The sequence below is a fragment of the Hibiscus syriacus genome, unplaced genomic scaffold, assembly GCF_006381635.1.
Source record: "Hibiscus syriacus cultivar Baekdansim isolate YM2019G1 unplaced genomic scaffold, ASM638163v2 tig00117056_pilon, whole genome shotgun sequence".
In the NCBI taxonomy this organism is placed as follows: Eukaryota; Viridiplantae; Streptophyta; class Magnoliopsida; order Malvales; family Malvaceae; genus Hibiscus; species Hibiscus syriacus.
In genome coordinates this window covers 4,894,501-4,912,963 of record NW_024063539.1, presented here as the reverse complement: position 1 = coordinate 4,912,963, position 18,463 = coordinate 4,894,501, and the positions used below count along the sequence as shown (strand labels likewise).

At 34.0% G+C, this 18,463-nt stretch overlaps 3 protein-coding genes across 3 annotated transcripts; all 3 read right to left on the bottom strand.

Moving 5' to 3' along the window:
• Positions 1–12,246: 12,246 nt before the first annotated feature.
• On the bottom strand, positions 12,247–13,638 carry LOC120198580 (the record flags this gene model as incomplete). Its single annotated transcript, XM_039199888.1, has 3 exons — positions 12,247–12,438; positions 13,200–13,310; positions 13,402–13,638. Coding segments are annotated over 3 exons (525 nt in total), but the record flags the coding sequence as incomplete, so codon positions are not given.
• Positions 13,639–13,649: 11 nt separating this feature from the next.
• On the bottom strand, positions 13,650–14,277 carry LOC120198579. The gene is made up of 2 exons (XM_039199887.1): positions 13,875–14,277; positions 13,650–13,785 (listed from the first exon to the last, which is right to left on the bottom strand). The coding sequence occupies exons 1-2, from the start codon at positions 14,225–14,227 to the stop codon at positions 13,704–13,706; spliced, it is 435 nt and encodes a 144-aa protein (XP_039055818.1). The 5' UTR covers positions 14,228–14,277; the 3' UTR covers positions 13,650–13,703.
• A 538-nt stretch (positions 14,278–14,815) lies between these two features.
• LOC120198578 (chaperone protein dnaJ 11, chloroplastic-like) lies at positions 14,816–15,397 on the bottom strand. The gene has a single exon (XM_039199886.1). It carries the CDS (start codon positions 15,363–15,365, stop codon positions 14,856–14,858), a length of 510 nt encoding a protein of 169 aa, XP_039055817.1. The 5' UTR covers positions 15,366–15,397; the 3' UTR covers positions 14,816–14,855.
• Positions 15,398–18,463: the final 3,066 nt, after the last annotated feature.

The following is an 18,463-nucleotide window of genomic DNA, read 5'->3' as shown; positions in this document are numbered from 1 at the left end:
TCGGTGTTTGGCATTGTAAGATCCATGAGTTTCAATTGGTAAACTTTAATGTTTTTCAATGCTGATGCCGGTGGTTGGGGAGATTCTCTTTTATCAAAATTCATCCTTGCATTTTGCATTCCACGGGCGATAAAAGAAAGCTGGTACTGGGTGCAATTGATGTAAGCAACTTGGTGAGTGAAATTTTCTCTTACTTCGCTGTAGTGAGTTTGGGCTGCAGTTGGTTTTTGCAGCTGATTATTTTGGTGGGTGTATGTTGTATGTACGGAGAAAGCTGATTATGTTGTATGTATGGCAATTTGAACATTGTGGTTGATTTTTAAACATCGGTTTGGTGCACTCTTTTTATTCCAAAATAGGTTTAGAGATGTTTTTTAATTAGGCCCTACTTGAGAGAAAATCACTTGAAATGATGATTACCACCATGCTTTAATGAGCTCCACTCTCTCCATACCTGCTTTTACAAGGTGATCGACCATTATGTTACGAGTTCTCGATGTATAACTAAATTGCACCGATGATATTTCACTAGATAAATTATCAATCTCATCCAATAAATGCCACCTTTTTCACGACCTCATAATCGGGAATTTGATCCAGTTCAGCACCACTTGACCGTCAGAATGGACGATTAGAAGGTTTTTTCAATTCAACTTGTCTCTTTGAACACTTGCAAAGCAGTTGCAATCGTCGATAATTCAGCAAATTTCGGACCAGAATCTAAAACAGGTCCAGAGAATATTGTTCTTTCATCCCCATTATCAGTTCTCTAAACACCACCACGACTAGCAGCCTCTTGATTAGAAACATCATTAACGTTAAACTTAACATCACCAACCTGAGGACACCAAGAATTTGGATGTTGCTTGGTAGGGATGATTATGCATTCTTTTGGGTTAGATCACCGGTTTTCTTTACATAGAAAGACATTTTTATTCACTGCTTTTATCCAAATAAATACGCGCATCTTTGTATATAAGAAATATATTTAAAGAAAATTATCGATATCTATTTTTGAATTCCATAATATCTTAATCTATAAAAAGTAAATTTGCCTGCGCACCACAACAACTTCAGTAGAAGTTAAGATCAAATGTACAGAATGTCAAGGTAATTTGCCTCCGCAGATTATCTTCAATCTAATTAAAAAAACATTCCCTGCAATTACCTTAAGAAGTGGTAAAGATTTTAATATAATTTATGCTGTAACACCCCCAACCCGTATCCAACATAAATCCGAGTCCGAGGTGTCACATTGATTTTCCAAAACATTTACTTTTACAAAATGACTAAAATTTCTTTTAATATTCATTATAAACAACATAATTCATATCATATAAAACATATGATCTTACAAAACTCATTAGAGCTCACTTGATCTAAATTTTAATTTACATGCCAACTTCTTTCAATAACACAAAATACATAATTCAAAATGTTTTTCTGATATGATCTTTGAGAATGAGAGTCTGGCCTGTCTTGCTCCTCTATCTCCTTGAAACCTACGTGTGAATCAATCACACGCTAAGTCTATGACTTAGTAAGTCATAAAAACACTTACACTGAAAATTCTAGATACTTAACAATGCATAACATTTAATGTTCCATGTAATACACACACATCATAAAACAGTTAATATAAACAACTATAAACATGCACACCTATCATCGTTATCCTAATATTTCATTTATATTATCACTTTTAATCTTCTTATAATATCAATAATATTTTTATTAATCCCTCTTATCATTTAATCATGTACTTAACATTTATACCAATTATATAACTTATATCATACTCTTATATATATTCACATAAATGATATATTGTTCTTATCACTTCATATAAATCATATAATATATACCTACTTATCCCATAGTTATGTTACATGTTCATATATCTGCACAATCGTGTACTTATTGTCATATATTTCATATATTAATGCCTTCTAGTTTATATCCTAATTTCCCATAATCGTTATAGTATATTTCTTATATACTAATTTCCTATATTCCCTTATCTTATTATCACCCCGTTCCTATCACTTTATCATATAATTTCTTAATCTTTGTACTATACCTTATTTATATCAATATCTCCTAACTTATGTTCTATTCTCATGTTATCACTTATATCTCTTATATCTAACCTTCATAACCAGAAAGTAAACACCATAACATATAATAACATATAATATTACATATAAACAAATGCATACACACCCATATATCATCATTAACATTTTACCATTATTCATACTATTATCATTAATTCTTTTATCATATAATCTTGTATTTATCACGGATCACATTATATAACATCATATAATTCTTGTAACACATTTCATAACACAATGTATATAAATCACATTTATTGTATTTATTGTTATCTCTTTATTAGCTCATGTACACATGTGAGAACTAAAGATATGTGAGTACATTGAGGTTGTGCACATGTGTTGTCACCACAGCTCGTATAATTCCCACTAGGGGCACTGAATTTGTCCCGAAGGACCACTATGTCCCGAATGACCACTCCTTAAGAACCATATACATAATACAATAGACCAAATAAGTGTACCGAAGTACCACATATATGTTCCACAGAATTACATAAATGTCCCGAAGGACCATGTAGAACCCTCGACTCTTGGCATGCCAACTATACCCTTAGCTCTCATTTCACATAACATAGGCATTATCACTTATGTCATTGCACATATACACTTTCATATCACATAAACTCATATCTTCTTATCACATAGCTTCTTATCATATCATTCACATGTTCATATCACATATGCATATAATCTCATGTCACTTTCTCATATGGTCACATAGATCATATCACATAGCTGTTATCACATAGCTTATTTCATTTTCTTATGAAATCATTTATATCATAAAGTTTATACTTTGTTCTCTTATTTTCACATATATCATGTATCATATATGATCACATATCACATGTTCCTTCAATTTCTTATATCTCTATTGTTATATATATATCATATCACATAAATTCAACACATGAACATGTATTCACACAATCATATAACATATATAATCACATATGTTCATATCAAACACATGCTCATGTTTATGAATTCATGCATACTACTATAGAAAATAGACTCATCGCAAGTCTTATTTCCATTCATCATCATATAATAACTAATATGCACTCACCTTGCCTCACTAATCAATACCAAATCCTTATCTCTTCTTGATGACTAATACTTGACACCTTTTCCAGACATTGCTCTCGATTGATATCTACACAATCACACGTATAATATATATATCAGCATTCAACTTGGCATACTCTAATCTTGCATTTCTTAAACTAAAAGAAAGATTTATTTCCATTTCCCTTTTTGAAGTGTATCGGTACACATTATAGGGTATCGGTACATCCCTTCACTGGTGTATTGATACATCCCTTCACTGGTGTATCGGTACACTGCCTATGTATCGGTGCACAAATTACATTTGAAATTTCCATTTCAAGGGGGGTATCGATACACCATGAAGATGTTTTTCAAAATTGGTCTTAGTGTATCGGTACTCATTCATAGTGTATCGGTACACCCTGCACAGAACATACTTGTTCACCCAAAAATTTAACACTTTGCCCCCAAATTCTATTTGTTAACCCCTCCTTATGCCTTAAAACTTATTTATAACACTATAACACTTCATCACCTTTCATAATTAACCATAATTCTTAAATCAAAGAATTTCATCAAACTTTCCATATTTTCTAAATTCATTTCTAATGCTTCAATCTTCTTATTCGTTCTAATGACAAGTCAAATTCATCCATAGAACTTTAAAAACCTCTTTATATCAAAATTTCATTTCTAAACCCCTAATATAATTTCCTTCCTAATTCTCTTTTCTTGATGTTTTAAGCTTATATAAGCTTAATAAGCTTATATAACACCCAAATAATCAAAACCAACTTCTAAATCCAAGAATTAAATAGCTGAAATCAACTTACCCTTGTAGCTAGAGCAACGGGAGGAAGAAGGAAGAAGGAAGAAAATGTTCTGGATAATTCTCCCCCCTTTTTCACGTGCATCTCTTATTAGAAATGGATAAAAATATCTTTCTTATGAAATTACCATTATACCCTTCACACTTTCCACAATTACCATTTAATCCAATACTGAAATATTCATATTTAAGTCCTTGAACTTTTAACTTGTTTCGAAATCGAGCACATAGTTTTCACAATTTGTAATTTAGTCACTGACCCTATTTGGGATGTTACATATGTATAACGTAATATATTAATTTTAATTTATTAAAATCATGTACATAAATTTTTTATTTAATTTAATTGTCCAGATGAACCTTTAATTTTGAATTAATTGTACACATTTTGAAAAGGGAAAATGACGCTGTTTTCTCATTTATCTTAAGCAAATCTTTCAATATGATAATTTTTTACTTTCAAAATATCCAATGTGTACCATGAAATTTTAATTTTGTATTATTATGGTCCCTAAATCTAACGAAATTAACTTTTAACCTACACATACACGAATCACTTTGAATACGTGCCAAGAGATAAAAATGGGTTAGGCGGATCATCTTGGGAAGGCAAAGATGTCAAGAGGATGTCTTTTTAAAGCATGGTGGTAAGGAGTTAGAATAGTTCACAGTGTCTCATTTCTGTTTTTCATTTGTTCATTTGGCTGCATAATATATGTTTCATTATTATTTGTGGATAATACAACGGTTGAATTTGATCTACTTTGTACAATCTCCTAATTGTGGTGTAATCTTTTCCTTAATCTAAGTTTAGGGAGATTTTTAACAAGACACACAACTTTGGATTAAGTTTTATTAATAATAAAATTTATTGCTAATAAAAAGACACATAAATAACTTTTTAAATAGAAATGTTGATTAAAATGTTAGTTTCTTTTAGTAATTTTGGTATGATAATTCAAATTATATTTCATACTGATATAATACTATTTATCTTAGGAGACATATTATTAAATAATTTTAAAAAAGTATATAAATATATTTAAAAAGTCAAAACTTTTAAAAATTGAAATAAGTTCCAGATTTTTTGGAAAAAAAACACGCTCTTTATGTGGTTTACCATGTTAAAGTCAGTCAAAATCAATGTTATTGTTTGCATTTTTGTTAAAAATAATAATTCAACTCTTTTAAAAGGCTAAAAATTAAATTTGATTTCCTAAAGAGTAAAATAATTAAAAAGATTGAATGGATTAGACGACCAAAACTCTTACGATATATGTATATATTGATTTTATATAGTTTGGAGTTTAGTTTAGAGAAATAGAAAATTAAGCAAAGAGGAAGGGATTAATATTTCAGGCGGTGATCGAAGATATTGGCATGAATTTGCAATACTTTCTCTGAATACCTATTACTTTTTCCCTCAAAATTACCCCAATCCAAAGACACGTGTTCAACAATAATACATCATCACAGAAGCAACAACAAAACCAAGACTTATAATTGGTAATATGAAGGCAAATTTGGGAAATAGAATGATTATTTGTAAGGTTAAACATTTGACAATATCTACATGTCTCATTCTATCACCTTCCCAAATTACATTTGTCTCAATAATACAGCAAGTATTGTAAAGTTATCTGCATGTTGCTGCCATTGACAATATGGACCGTTTTGTTTTCCATTGAATAAAAAATGTGCCAGCATGCAATCAAATGGATTGATGGTAACCACCTTATTGGTTGAACAGTTTAATATTCTCTATTTTTTTTTACTTTCAAACCAGTGACAATCTAAACATGAAAATCAAAGGACTAAACTAATAACCCTAAAATCTAAGAAAACATTTATTGGAAATACTTTTAACTCATAGTCTAGTAACATCACTATTAGAATGTACGGAGTTAAAAAAATCCTCAGTGTTAAATGATTGTAACAAATTTTTTTATTTTTTGTTTATATTAGAATATATGACAATCATTTAATAATGTTTGTAAAACTTTTAAATTTATATATTAGCGAAAATTGAAAATCTACAATGAAATGAATCCCAATCCCATCCTTCCTATATTCATAAACCTAAAAAGAAAAGCTAGAGAACATTTCTTAAAACCAAAAGCCTCGAATTTCAACCGTAAATTTTTTACTGCCAACTCAATGGACGTTATAGGCACATCAACGCGGGCCACGGCCCATGCATGATACGGACATCCACATCCGCAGCGGGATAACGTTAGATGAGGCCTAGTTTTAGCCTGTCCTTGATCTCTATCTGAATGTCCCTATCCTACACATAAAGTTAGAACTTATAAGAGCCAACGCATCGCCATTGTGATTCCGATGATTCCACAATCACGTGCGACCGGAACACGTGGGCGAATATGCACGGTGATGCCGCACTTTCCTCGAGCTCACCTTCGTACACCATTGTGCTGTTGAATACTAGTGGTTAAGTCGTCGATGCACTTGTTTCCGTGTTCTGCCCCTGTGATGATTTCTGACTGCAAATTTACGTACCAAAAACTAGCCGTTTAAAGCCCCGACAAAAGAAATTAATACCAACTCTAACGTAACAGAAAAATATGTCGACAATAGAAGCTACCTGGGTCGTGTTAAAACACTAATTCAAAGATACTGGAAAGTTCATTTTTATTTCTGTATATCATAAAATAATACAGTCAGTGTATTTATACAATAACTAGGCATCTAACTAACTTGTAACTAACTAAAAACAAATTAACTAATTCTCTAACTGTACAAACAAAAATAATCAGCTACAACTGTTTTCTACACTTCCCCTCAAGTTGAGGGATTAAAACATTTTTCATCCCTAACTTGCCCACCAAATAGTTGTGTTGTTGTATCCCAAGTGCTTTAGTTAAAATATCAGCAAGTTGTTCTGCAGATGATACATACTCAGCTTTGATCAGACCTTCTTGTATCTTTTCTCTAACAAAATGGCAATCTATGTCAATGTGCTTAGTCCGTTCATGAAATACTGGATTTGCTGAAATTTGTAATGCTGCTTTGCTATCACTGTACAGCTTTGTTGGCCTCAAAATATCAGATTGCAGTTCCTTCAAAATGCCATTTAACCACACTATTTCAGCTGTAACCATTGCCATACTTCGATATTCAGCTTTTGCCGATGATCTTGCCACTGTATTTTGTTTCTTTGATTTCCAGGATATCAAAGAATCACCTAACTTTATGCAAAAACCAGTAACTGATTTTCGTGACATAGGGCATGAAGCCCAATCAGAATCACAGTATGCTGACAGTTGATTATTGCTTGTTTTCTTCAACAATATCCCATGTCCTGGTTCCTTCTTCAAATACTTGATAATTCTCAATGCTGCCTCTAAATGTGTTTTCTTCGGTTGTTGCATAAACTGACTAAGATGATGAACAACAAATGTAATATCTGGCCGAGTATGCGTTAAGTATATTAGCCTTCCAATTAACCTTTGAAAAATTAACTTCTCTTCAATCAGTACTTCATCTTCCTTTTGCTGCAAATGTTCATCATATTCTGTGGAGGTAAGCTTTAAATTTTGCTCTAAAGGGGTCAAGGTTGGTTTGACTCCTTCAAGACCAGTTTCCTTTAGCAATTCTAAAGCATATTTCCTCTGATTTACACAATCCCTTCTTTTGACCTTAAGACCTCAAGTCCTAAGAAGTATTTCAATTCTCCCAAATCTTTCATCTTAAAACTGCAATTTAACATGTCTTTCAACTCATTGATTAAGACTAAATCATTACCAGTTAACAAAAGATCATCTACATAAATGAGTATTACCACCAATCTGTCACCCTCCTTTTTTGTGAACATCGAGTAATCAAACTTACTCTGCTGATATCCTGCCATTACCAATGCTTCAGTGAGCTTCAAATTCCACTGTCGTGAAGCTTGCTTCAAACCATAGAGAGATTTTTGCAGCCGACAAACCATATTCTCCCCCTGGCTGCTAAAACCCTCAGGCAACTTCATGTATATATCCTCAAAGAGATCACCTTGCAGAAAAGCGTTATGCACGTCCATTTGAAAAAGAGGCCAGTCATTCATGGCAGCAAGAGCAAGAACCGTCCTAACAGTGACTAATTTTGCTACAGGAGAAAACGTCTCAATAAAATCAACACCCTCCTTTTGATTGTAACCTTTAGCCACAAGACGTGCTTTGAAACGCTCAATTGTGCCATCAGCTTTATATTTGACACAGAAAACCCATTTACAACCAATGGGAGTCACTCCTTGAGGCAAAGGCACTATAGACCAAGTACCATTGAATTCTAATGCTTGAATTTCTTCTTGCATGGCTTTAATCCAAACCGGGTTAGAAATAGCTTCAGAATAGGATTGTGGTTCAATAATGGATGAAGTGGTAGCAAGAAAATGTTGTGTATGAACAGGTAAATGATCATAAGAAACATTATGAATAAGGGGGTACTTACAAGTGGAAGAAGAAGAGGAAGACTGGTTGGAACACACATAATCTTGTAGCCATGTAGGAGGTCTAGATGCTCGAGAAGACTTACGCAATGGAAGAGCAGAAGGTTCTGATGATTCTGGTAAAACTGGTGAAGAGGGATCATCATGAGAGATAGAAGGTTGGGATAGAACCAAGAATTCATCATCATTTTGATAGGTTTGAGTAGGAAAGAAAGAACCAGACTGTTGAGGGAAACTGAAAGGAAAAACAGACTCATGGAAAACAACATCACGATTGACAAAAAAAACTTTTTTTTCAAGATCAAATAAAAGGTAGCCTTTTTGAGTAGAAGAATAACCAAGAAATACTGAAGGAATGGCTCGTGAAGCGAATTTATCAGTTAAATGTGTCTGAGTGGCATAGGCAAGACAACCAAACACGAATGTGAGATAAGGAAGGGGTTTTTTTATGTAACAATTCAAAGGAGTTAGCCAAGATAGAACAGAGGGGGTAATCTATTTATCAGATAACAAGCAGCAAGAACACATTCACCCCAAAACTTTAAAGGAACTTTAGAATGAAATCTTAAAGCACAAGCAACCTCAAGTAAATGTCTATGCTTACGCTCAGCTACCCCATTTTGTTGAGGAGTACGGACACAACTCGACTGATGAATTATGCCAAGAGAAGAAAACAAAGGGGAACAAACCGAATTGAAGAATTCGGATCCATTGTCACTACGAATTATTTTAACAGAAGTAGAGAATTGATTGTTAATCATCAAGAAGAAGGCTTTTAAATGAATAACAACATCACTTTTAAGTCGTAATAAAAACACCCAAGTCATACGACTAAAATCATCGACAACCATAAGAAAATAGCGATGTCCACTATGAGTAGAAATTCCATAGGGACCCCAAAGATCTATGTGAAGTAATTGAAATAGGTGTTCAGTTCTAGAAGTACTTAAAGGAAATGGCAAACGTGTTTGTCTAGCCATAGGACATATAGAACAATGTTGTACATCATTAGGACTAAACTTAACAGACTGAAGAACAGACAACTTGTGAATTTTATTAATGGCAGCATGCCCAAGTCTAGCATGCCAAAGTTTAGTAACAGTAGGAGAATGACGACTTACAGACTGACAAACAAAAGAATTCAAAAATGAAGAAACATGAGCAGAAGATAAAGGCAAACCCGAGGATGCAAAAGAAGACTCGAGCAAGTAGAGACCTCCACGTTCCTTACCAATCCCCTTGATCTTTCCACTGAAGATGTCCTGCAAAATACAAAATGCAGGATAGAACGAAACAACACATTGAAGCTCATTGGTTAGTTTAGTGATAGACAAAAGGTTATTTCTAAAGTCAGGGACAAACAAAACATTGTGAATAATATGGTCTTTGCTAAGGATGTAAGAGCCAATATGAGTAATGAGGGCTTTTTTACCATTAGGAAGATGAACAAACCTATTTTTAGAAGCACATGCAACAGGATTTGTCAAGCAAGAGAATTCAAACGTAATATGATTAGTAGCACCAGTGTCCAAGATCCACTGTATAGAAGAAAGAGTACCTGAAGCTTGTCCCACAAGATTAACCGAGGACTCGGAAGCTGGAGCTGGATGCAACAAACTCAATATCTGGTTGTACTGTTCTTGAGTAAATACGGGAGCAGTGGACACAGGAGGAACAGGAGAAGGAACATGATCTTCAAGTTTACCAGTAAGAAAAGCGGAAGCATCTTTCTTCCGATCAAACTTGAAATTAGCAGGAAACCCTATCAATCTGTAACACTGGTCTTTTTTGTGACCTTTAATTTTACAATGGTCACAAGTTCCATTGAATTGGCGTCGACCCGTACTGTCAGAAGATGCAGAAGAATTAGAATAAAAAACAGTTGAATCATGGGTCAAAGGTATACCAGTAGAATGCGATCGCTGCGACTCTTCTTGAACCAGCATCGAATAAGCTTGATTGACATTTGGTAACGGCTGCATTAGGAGGATCTGGCTACGCACAGCAGAATATGATTTATTCAATCCCATTATGAATTGAAATAAACGTTGTTGAAGAGCATTAGCAGTAATCTACTGTGCATTGTCACAATCGCAGGAAGGAAGGGGTACCAAAGCACCATACTCGTCCCAAAGGAGCTTCAATTTTGTGAAATACGACGAAATCGAAGAATTTCCTTGAACCAGAGTTGCAATTTCTCGGTGTAGAAAATAAACCCGAGAACCATCCACCTTGTCAAATCGCTCTTTCAAATCGGACCATACAAGGGCAGCACTCGAGGAAAAAACAATACCTGCTGAGAGATCCTTGCTGACCGAATTAATTAGCCAGGAGAGGACAATCGCGTTGCAACGATCCCACTGCGATTGAAGCTGTTCCACGAAATCAGACCGACGACAAACCCCATCAATGAACCCTAACTTATTTTTTGCGAAGAGGGAGATGCGCATTGACCGACTCCAGACGATGTAATCATGAACTCCAGTGAGTTGGTGAGAAACAAGAACAGCCCCTGGCGTATCGGATGGGTGCAAATACAGGGGGTGCGTGAAATCAATCTCCAAAGCGTCCTGTGGAGGCATCGCGAAGAGAAACAAAGAAAGAGAAGAAACGCAGAGAGCAATACAGGAATTGGGAAACTTGCGCAGAAACAAGAGACAAAAAATGGACTTAGCGTGAAGGAAGCCCAATAACCCAAGAGCCCAGAAATGAACCGAATGATACCATGTTAAAACACTAATTCAAGGATACTGGAAAGTTCACTTTTATTTCTATATATCATAAAATAATACAACCAGTATATTTATACAATAACTAGGCATCTAACTAACTTGTAACTAACCAAAAATAAATTAACTAATTCTCTAACTGTACAAACAAAAATAATCAGCTACAACTGTTTTCTACAGGCACGAAAACTTGTAAAAAGTGCTAAGAGCCAACCGACAAAAGATGATGGCAAAATATCCAGATTTCCCCACGTGAAAAGTTTACGCCCACGTTAATAATCAAAAAGTTAATCTTTTGTAAGAAGAATCCTATTGTACAATGAGAAAAAAGAAGAAGAGAAATTGGGTTATGGGCAAAATCCAAAACTCGTCTCCTTATTGTCCAGAAATGGGTGTTGGGGAAGTGTGAGATTCTTCATGGCGATAAATTGGATTTTATAAGGGAAATTGAGCTTTTCGGAAACTAACGTCAACGTGGGCCAACTTTAAGTCGATATGGTGTCTACTCCACTGGATTTTGAGAAGAATTGCGGTGTTTGGGTGAGATTTTTTTTAATAGATCCAATTAAAGTTTTTAATATCTTTTTGATTTTTTTATTTGGAAAAAATAATACATATCGTTCAAATAATATTATTTAAATTGAAATTATTTAAAATAACATATCATCCTTTATACTAAAACTATTTTTCAAATTCAGATCCATTTGATTTTTACTTTACTATTTGTTTGCATGTAAAATTTTGTTAATAAATGCGTGGTGGATTAAATAAAAGGCTATATAACAAATAGAGTGCTCTTTTTCAACACTGCCACATATAGGCAGCCAAAAAAAAACCCAAATATAATTACTGTTTATCAATGATGCAGAAAACCAAGTCTAGTACTGGCTGGCTACACCCTTATAGCTTCACCTGGTCCGTCCGTCCGTCCATTGATATTTTCGTATGGCTCTTAATATTATGCTTTTACATATCATATTTTTAAAAGTTAAACTACAAGTACAATTATTTAGCTATTAGTTCTGGTACAAAATAAAGATATACATTTCGAACCAAAAAATAATAATGATATTACAGAACAAATTAATCAAAACTATCTTCTGTTGCCAATTGATTGGCATTGGCAAAGGTACGAAGAAACCGGGTAAGGGACTTCTCCACTCTCTTTACCGCTGCTTCTATTTTTGCCTTGTCTTCTTCACTCGAATTCCGGCTTTGTTCTTGACTCGTCTGCACTTTTCGAACAAGTTTACGCAATTCCTGTAAAAGCAACACTACTCGATGAAATAATCCATTCCGCAATGTATCAGGCTACTTTGTCCGACAAACAGAAGAGCAGCAGCTTGGATGATGAACTGCACTCGGCTGTTGCCAGGCTCAAAAGAAAGGCTCTTATTTCAGTTATTCCAAGGATAGCTCAGAATTCCCAATATATATATATCAGACTTGGCTCAGAATTCCCTATATATATATATGTATCAGATTTGTTTCAGAGCCAGAAACAAGGGAAGTGGTAGGCTAGCTCAAAATTGCCTATCTGTAATCGGCAGCGAGGTAAGCGGTAGGATAGCTTGGAATTTTGCCTATATGTTTAACATTTGGCGCAGAACCGACGACAAGTGAGCAGTACTTGGTTATATTGAGGCTGCAGTATAATTATGGCTTGCAGGTCTAAGGAGCACTGCAAATGATTCGGTCGAATCTTTCCAATGCTTGGGGTTTAAATTCCTCTACATTTAAGTTGTGTATGCAGAGGACTCTGAAACAGTAGCAGTTTAATAGCTTCTTAAATGAATAAAATCTGTTACTTATCCAAAAGACATAACTTGATGATTGAACAAAAAAGCAAAACAAAAAATGAGCAACGATTCGAGTTTTGCACAATCAAGCGATTTAACGGCAAAGAATTTAGACGACTTTGCTAGCCTAACTATCCCCAAGCCTCCAACGGTACATACTGATCAAACCAGCTAAGAGATTTTTGGCAACAAATGAGCAACATTTAACTTGGTTTTGCTTACCTGACGATCAAAATCGACGCTGCTAACTGAAAATACTTCATTTGTAATTTCAATGTCCTTGCTGATCAACCCATCAAACCATCTATTTGCAATATTGACAAACTCCTGTGACTGCCACACGGAAAATAAATCGGTAAGACAACGCTATATTCGAGTGTAATTGGCTTAAGCTTATTATAAGTTAAAATCAAACTTAAATTACAGTATATTCGAATGGATCATCATCCTCTTCTTCTTCTTCAGTGATTTGTGTCTTTGAAGCAGCTAAAGCCTGCAATGTTTTCTGGTCACCTACTTTTGTAGCTTGAATCAAAGTTTCCATCAATTCGGGTTCTGCTTCTCGAAGCAGTTTCCCTAACACAAAACATAAGAACAAAGCTGCGTATAAGTTAAAGGAATACAAATCAATTGACGTCGAATAAACTATTCTTACCAATATAACTGACCAAAATACAAATACCTTGTGTTCAATAACATATTTTGCAACGAATCAACACAAGCGTTTCAAATTATAAAATTTTGCAATTTCTTAAATACCTTAACTAATATTAAAGCATCGAAAACATCTTGTTCGAGAGAAGCCACTCTAAAAAAATTAAATTGAAGATATTAGCTTTAGGTATATACCATTTCAAAAGCTCAAACAAATATATGTTTTCTTGGATTGAACTGTACCTGAGGATACGTTTGATTTGAGGGGTGGAGAAGGAAGCAAGGTCCATGCTCCAACGGACGGCGCGACGAGCCTCGCGCTTCTTCTGGTTGCGGCTCTTCTTTACGTCGGATTCCAAGTCGTCGCTGGTTTCGCTTTCTTGGACATTAGATGGAGATTGGGCATTGGATAATCTGATTCCGCGTGGACGGTGACGAGCGTTCCCACGGGATGAAGTTGAAGTGGCGAAATAGAAACAATGGGAAGAGGGTTTAGTTGATAATGTTAGTACCCGAGAGGAGCAGTGGTACTGCAACTGCTGCAGCTGCAGCTGTAATGGAGGCCATTGCCTTAGAGACCGTATAAGCCGTGCCATTCTCTGTTCGACCAACGCACAAGTTTAGCTCCGGTGACAATTGTCAGGCGGCCGGATTGAAGACAACGTTAAATGGTAAAAGCATTAAAGTTCCAACACGCCTCCTCCTGTTATCATTTCGTACAGATAAGAATGGGTATTTTTTTACTGGACTGTCCTCACAGTTGGGCTCGGGCATGAAACAAAAAATTGAATTCTGACCTGCCTCGCAGATTTCAATAGTTTTCTTCTTTGTTTATCAGTAACTTAACTCCAGATGATTAAAGTAAAAAGTTCAGTTCTCTCATCAGATCTTTTTTATTACATTTTATTCTGATAACCCATTACCGATTTGAATTGCTTGATTTGGAGTATCTATGCAATTTAGGAATAGAAATCAATGACAATCTAAAAATTTGGGATTCTTATTGGGATTTTGTAGAATAAGAAACAGAAGACTAAGATCATATCACAAAAATCCAACCTTTATAAACTCAGGCTATAAAAAAAGCAGCCTGTTTTAGATACTTATATTTAGTATTTACAGGCAAAATTAACAGAAAATTAGTGATTCCCAAAAGCCAAAATGCCCAGAAGAATGAAAAATTAGCTAAAACCCGTCTCTGAATTTCGAAGTTCATCCAAAGTGTCACCAACATTGATCAGTTTCCCATGTTCGCTTCGTATAACCAGAAAACTGAGAAGCCGATGGACCGGTCATCGGCTCGACAGAAAGAGAAAAAGACCGCCTTGACCTGAACAACAACGTTCGGTCATAATCAGCCCGTTTCTCAGGATCCGACAGCGTAGAGTAAGCTTCGTGTACTTTGATGAACTCGTTGGCGGCGGCGGCGGCTTTTCGACCATTAGCCGATACATCAGGGTGTAGAACACGCGCCAGTCTCCGGTAAGAAGCCTTGATTTCGTCACACGTGGCGCCCACCGGAATCCCCAATACCTCGTACAGCGATGACGGACAAGCAATGTGGGAAACCGGTCTCTCGGCCGTCGATGAACAGGTGGCGGACATGCGAATTTGTCGGAAATGGACACGTGTAGGCATGGATCTCTGTTCCTTGATGGAAACTTTGGAGCCCATAAAACAAGCAGAGGCAGAGGTGAAGGAAGCCATTGTAGCAGATGTGGAAGCCATCATCATTTACTGTTTGATGTTCGGTTCGAGTCTTTTCAAGGGGGAGAAAGTAAGGGACTGATTAAGGGGTATTTATAGAGCTTAGTGAACCCGAGTTAGATCGGTTGCGTTAACAAAATTACTACTACAAGATATTAGTTTATCCGTTATATCAAACGCTGAATCAGAGAATCGTCGGCGTTTCAGAATCTCTTAATCCACGACCAGGGGTTGTCAAGCTAGCATTAACTCACTGCTTCGAGTCAAAATGGCTCTTAGAAAAATAGGGAGTGTTGGTCTAGATCAAATTTCTATCACTGTGTGGGTGGTCTTAGGAGAAGAGAGAGTAAAGTGGTTGACCAACATCTTTAATATTATTTTAGAGACTACCAAGATGTTAGAGGAGTGAAGAGAGTCTACGGTGATACCAATCTATAAGAATTATCCTCAACGTTGTGATAATTATAAATGTATTAAACTACTCAGTCATACCATGAAGCTATAGGAAAGGGTGATAGAGGCTAGGTTGAGACAAGTTACTACGGTTTCGGAAAACCAATTTAGCTTTATGCCAGGTAGGTCTACTACGGAGGCGATTCATCTACTTCGACGGCTTATAGAGAAATATAGGAAAAAAATAGAGATCTTCACATGGTGTTCATTGACCTTGAGAAGGCGTATGATAGCGTTTCCCGCAATACGATCTGGAAGACCTTGGAAACGAGACGTATCCCAACTGCTTATATCCGGGCGATTCGTGATATGTACTGTCGATCTACTACATATGTCAGGACTACAGTTGGGGACACAGAAGTTTTCCCAGTAGAAATCGGACTCCATCAGGGGTCGGTTCTTAGCCCTTACATCTTCGCCTTGATTATGGACGACATCTATTGTGCGACACTAGACGGTGTTCCATGGTGTATGCTTTTCGCTGACGACATTGTCCTAGTTGCTGAAACAAAAACTGAGCTGAAAATTTTGGATTTTAATATTATAATCGCATAATTAAAGTAAAAACTAAAATTTAATGATATAATTAGACAAATTTAAAATTTAATGGTATAAACGATATAACGTCTAGTGTTTATTGTTATATGAAATAGTTTACCTTTATTGTATTGAGTTTTTTCTTCTTTAAAATGTAATTTTTTATTTAAATAAAATTAATATATTTTTTAAAATTTACGATAAAATTTGATGGTTTAAATTATTTATTCAAATTTCACTTAAATGATCCCATTTTATGATAGATAATTTTGCTGATGGTCCCAAATATAATACATATGTATAGGCGGAAGTTCAGTTATAGAGAACAACTTTTATTTTAGAGATATTTTTTTTATTTGGTAGATTGATCAAAATTTTCATTTTTCTTCCTTTCTATTTTATAAGTCATGAATTTTAAATCCATTAAAACTACTCATTTTCCTTTTCTTAGAATTCTCGTTTCCTTTCTTCTAATTATGATTAAGATTAAATTTAAAATTTATAAAAAAATAATGATGAAATTTAATATAATAATTAAATTATTTTTTTATTTTTTTATTTCTATAAATAAATTTTCCACTTAAACTCAATTCCAAATATACTGAAAAAAAATAGCGTGTCCAAATTTGCTTGTAGAAGGAGCTACAGCAGCGTTGTCGTCCACAGTATTTTTGCATCGTGGAGAAGACGAGGAAAGTGGGGGAAGCAATGCGTGCATTTACTTCAAAGTTCAAACAACAAACATGACAGGGATTGTCTCAGGAAATGCGGTTAATATACGGTTAATATACGACAGTACCGAATATATTAAAATGTATTTAATAAATTCGGTTTAGCGGTACCTATTATGTTGACAACTAATAATGTTTTAGGTAGAAAATATGAAAAACTGTTAAAAAATTTGGTAACCGGTAAACTTTGGTTATCGGTAAGTATCTATCATTTTTATAAAAGTGTCCATACTTTTTAACATATTAAGTAAATTTTACCGGTTTTGTCATAATGAATCTGATTTTGTCATATTTTTACATGTTATATTGTAAAGTATCTATCTTTTTTATAAAAGTGTCCATACTTATTTCACTGTGAAAATATATTTATTATTATCTTTGGTTAATATTGTTAAATTTAAATTCTAAAAATATTTTATAAATATCAAAACAATCAATAATTTTGTGTGTAAATTAAATTATTAAATTAATATTTGTAGGTGGAAAACATGAAACACTATTAAAAAAATTGAAATATAAATTACATAACTTTAAAAAATATATATATCATTTTTATAAAAGTGTCCATACTTATTTTACTGTGGAAAACATATTTATTATTATCTTTGGTTAATATTGTTAAATTTAAATTCTAAATAATATTTTATAAAATATCAAAAAATCAAATAATTTTGTGTGTAAATGAAATTATTAAATTAATATTGTAAGTGGAAAACATGAAACACTATTAAAAAAAATTGAAACATAAATTACATAACTTTAAAAAAAGTATATATCATTTTTATAAAAGTGTCCATACTTATTTCACTGTGGAAAACATATTTATTATTATCTTTGGTTAATATTGTTAAATTTAAATTCTAAATAATATTTTATAAAATATCAAATAATCAAATAATTTTTTTGTGTAAATGAAATTATTAAATTAATATTGTAGGTGGAAAACATGAAACACTATTAAAAAAAATTGAAACATAAATTACATAACTTTAAAAAAAGTATATATCATTTTTATAAAAGTGTCCATACGTATAAAAGTAGGTATAAGTCATGAAGAAATATTAAAACGATATACCAGGTAAAAATATGATAAACCGGTAACAAATGATAAAACCGGTAAAACGTTACCGGATATATTGAAAGTGTCGATACTTTATATAAGGATCGACACTTTGTGAATTTAAAAGAGAAGCAGTTTTAGCGCTTATAATGTGTCGATACTTTAAAAAAATATCGATCCACAACGATATAACAGGTAAAAATATGATAAAACAAGTATCAAAATGATAAAACCAGTAAAATGATACCGGATATATTGAAAGTGTCGATACTTTCGTAAGTACGTGTAATAAATTTTCGACACTTTCAAAGAAATAGGTAATTATCCTTTCGAAAGTATCGACA

What these genes read in the sequence shown, in the direction of transcription:
- LOC120198579 (XM_039199887.1), bottom strand. Translation starts at nt 14,227, where the DNA reads ATGGCACGGCTTATACGGTCTCTAAGGCAATGGCCTCCATTACAGCTG. An exon ending in CAAATCAAACGTATCCTCAG is followed by an intron (nt 13,786 to 13,874) that starts GTACAGTTCAAT and finishes TAATTTTTTTAG; the next exon opens with AGTGGCTTCTCTCGAACAAG.
- LOC120198578 (XM_039199886.1), bottom strand. Translation starts at nt 15,365, where the DNA reads ATGATGATGGCTTCCACATCTGCTACAATGGCTTCCTTCACCTCTGCC.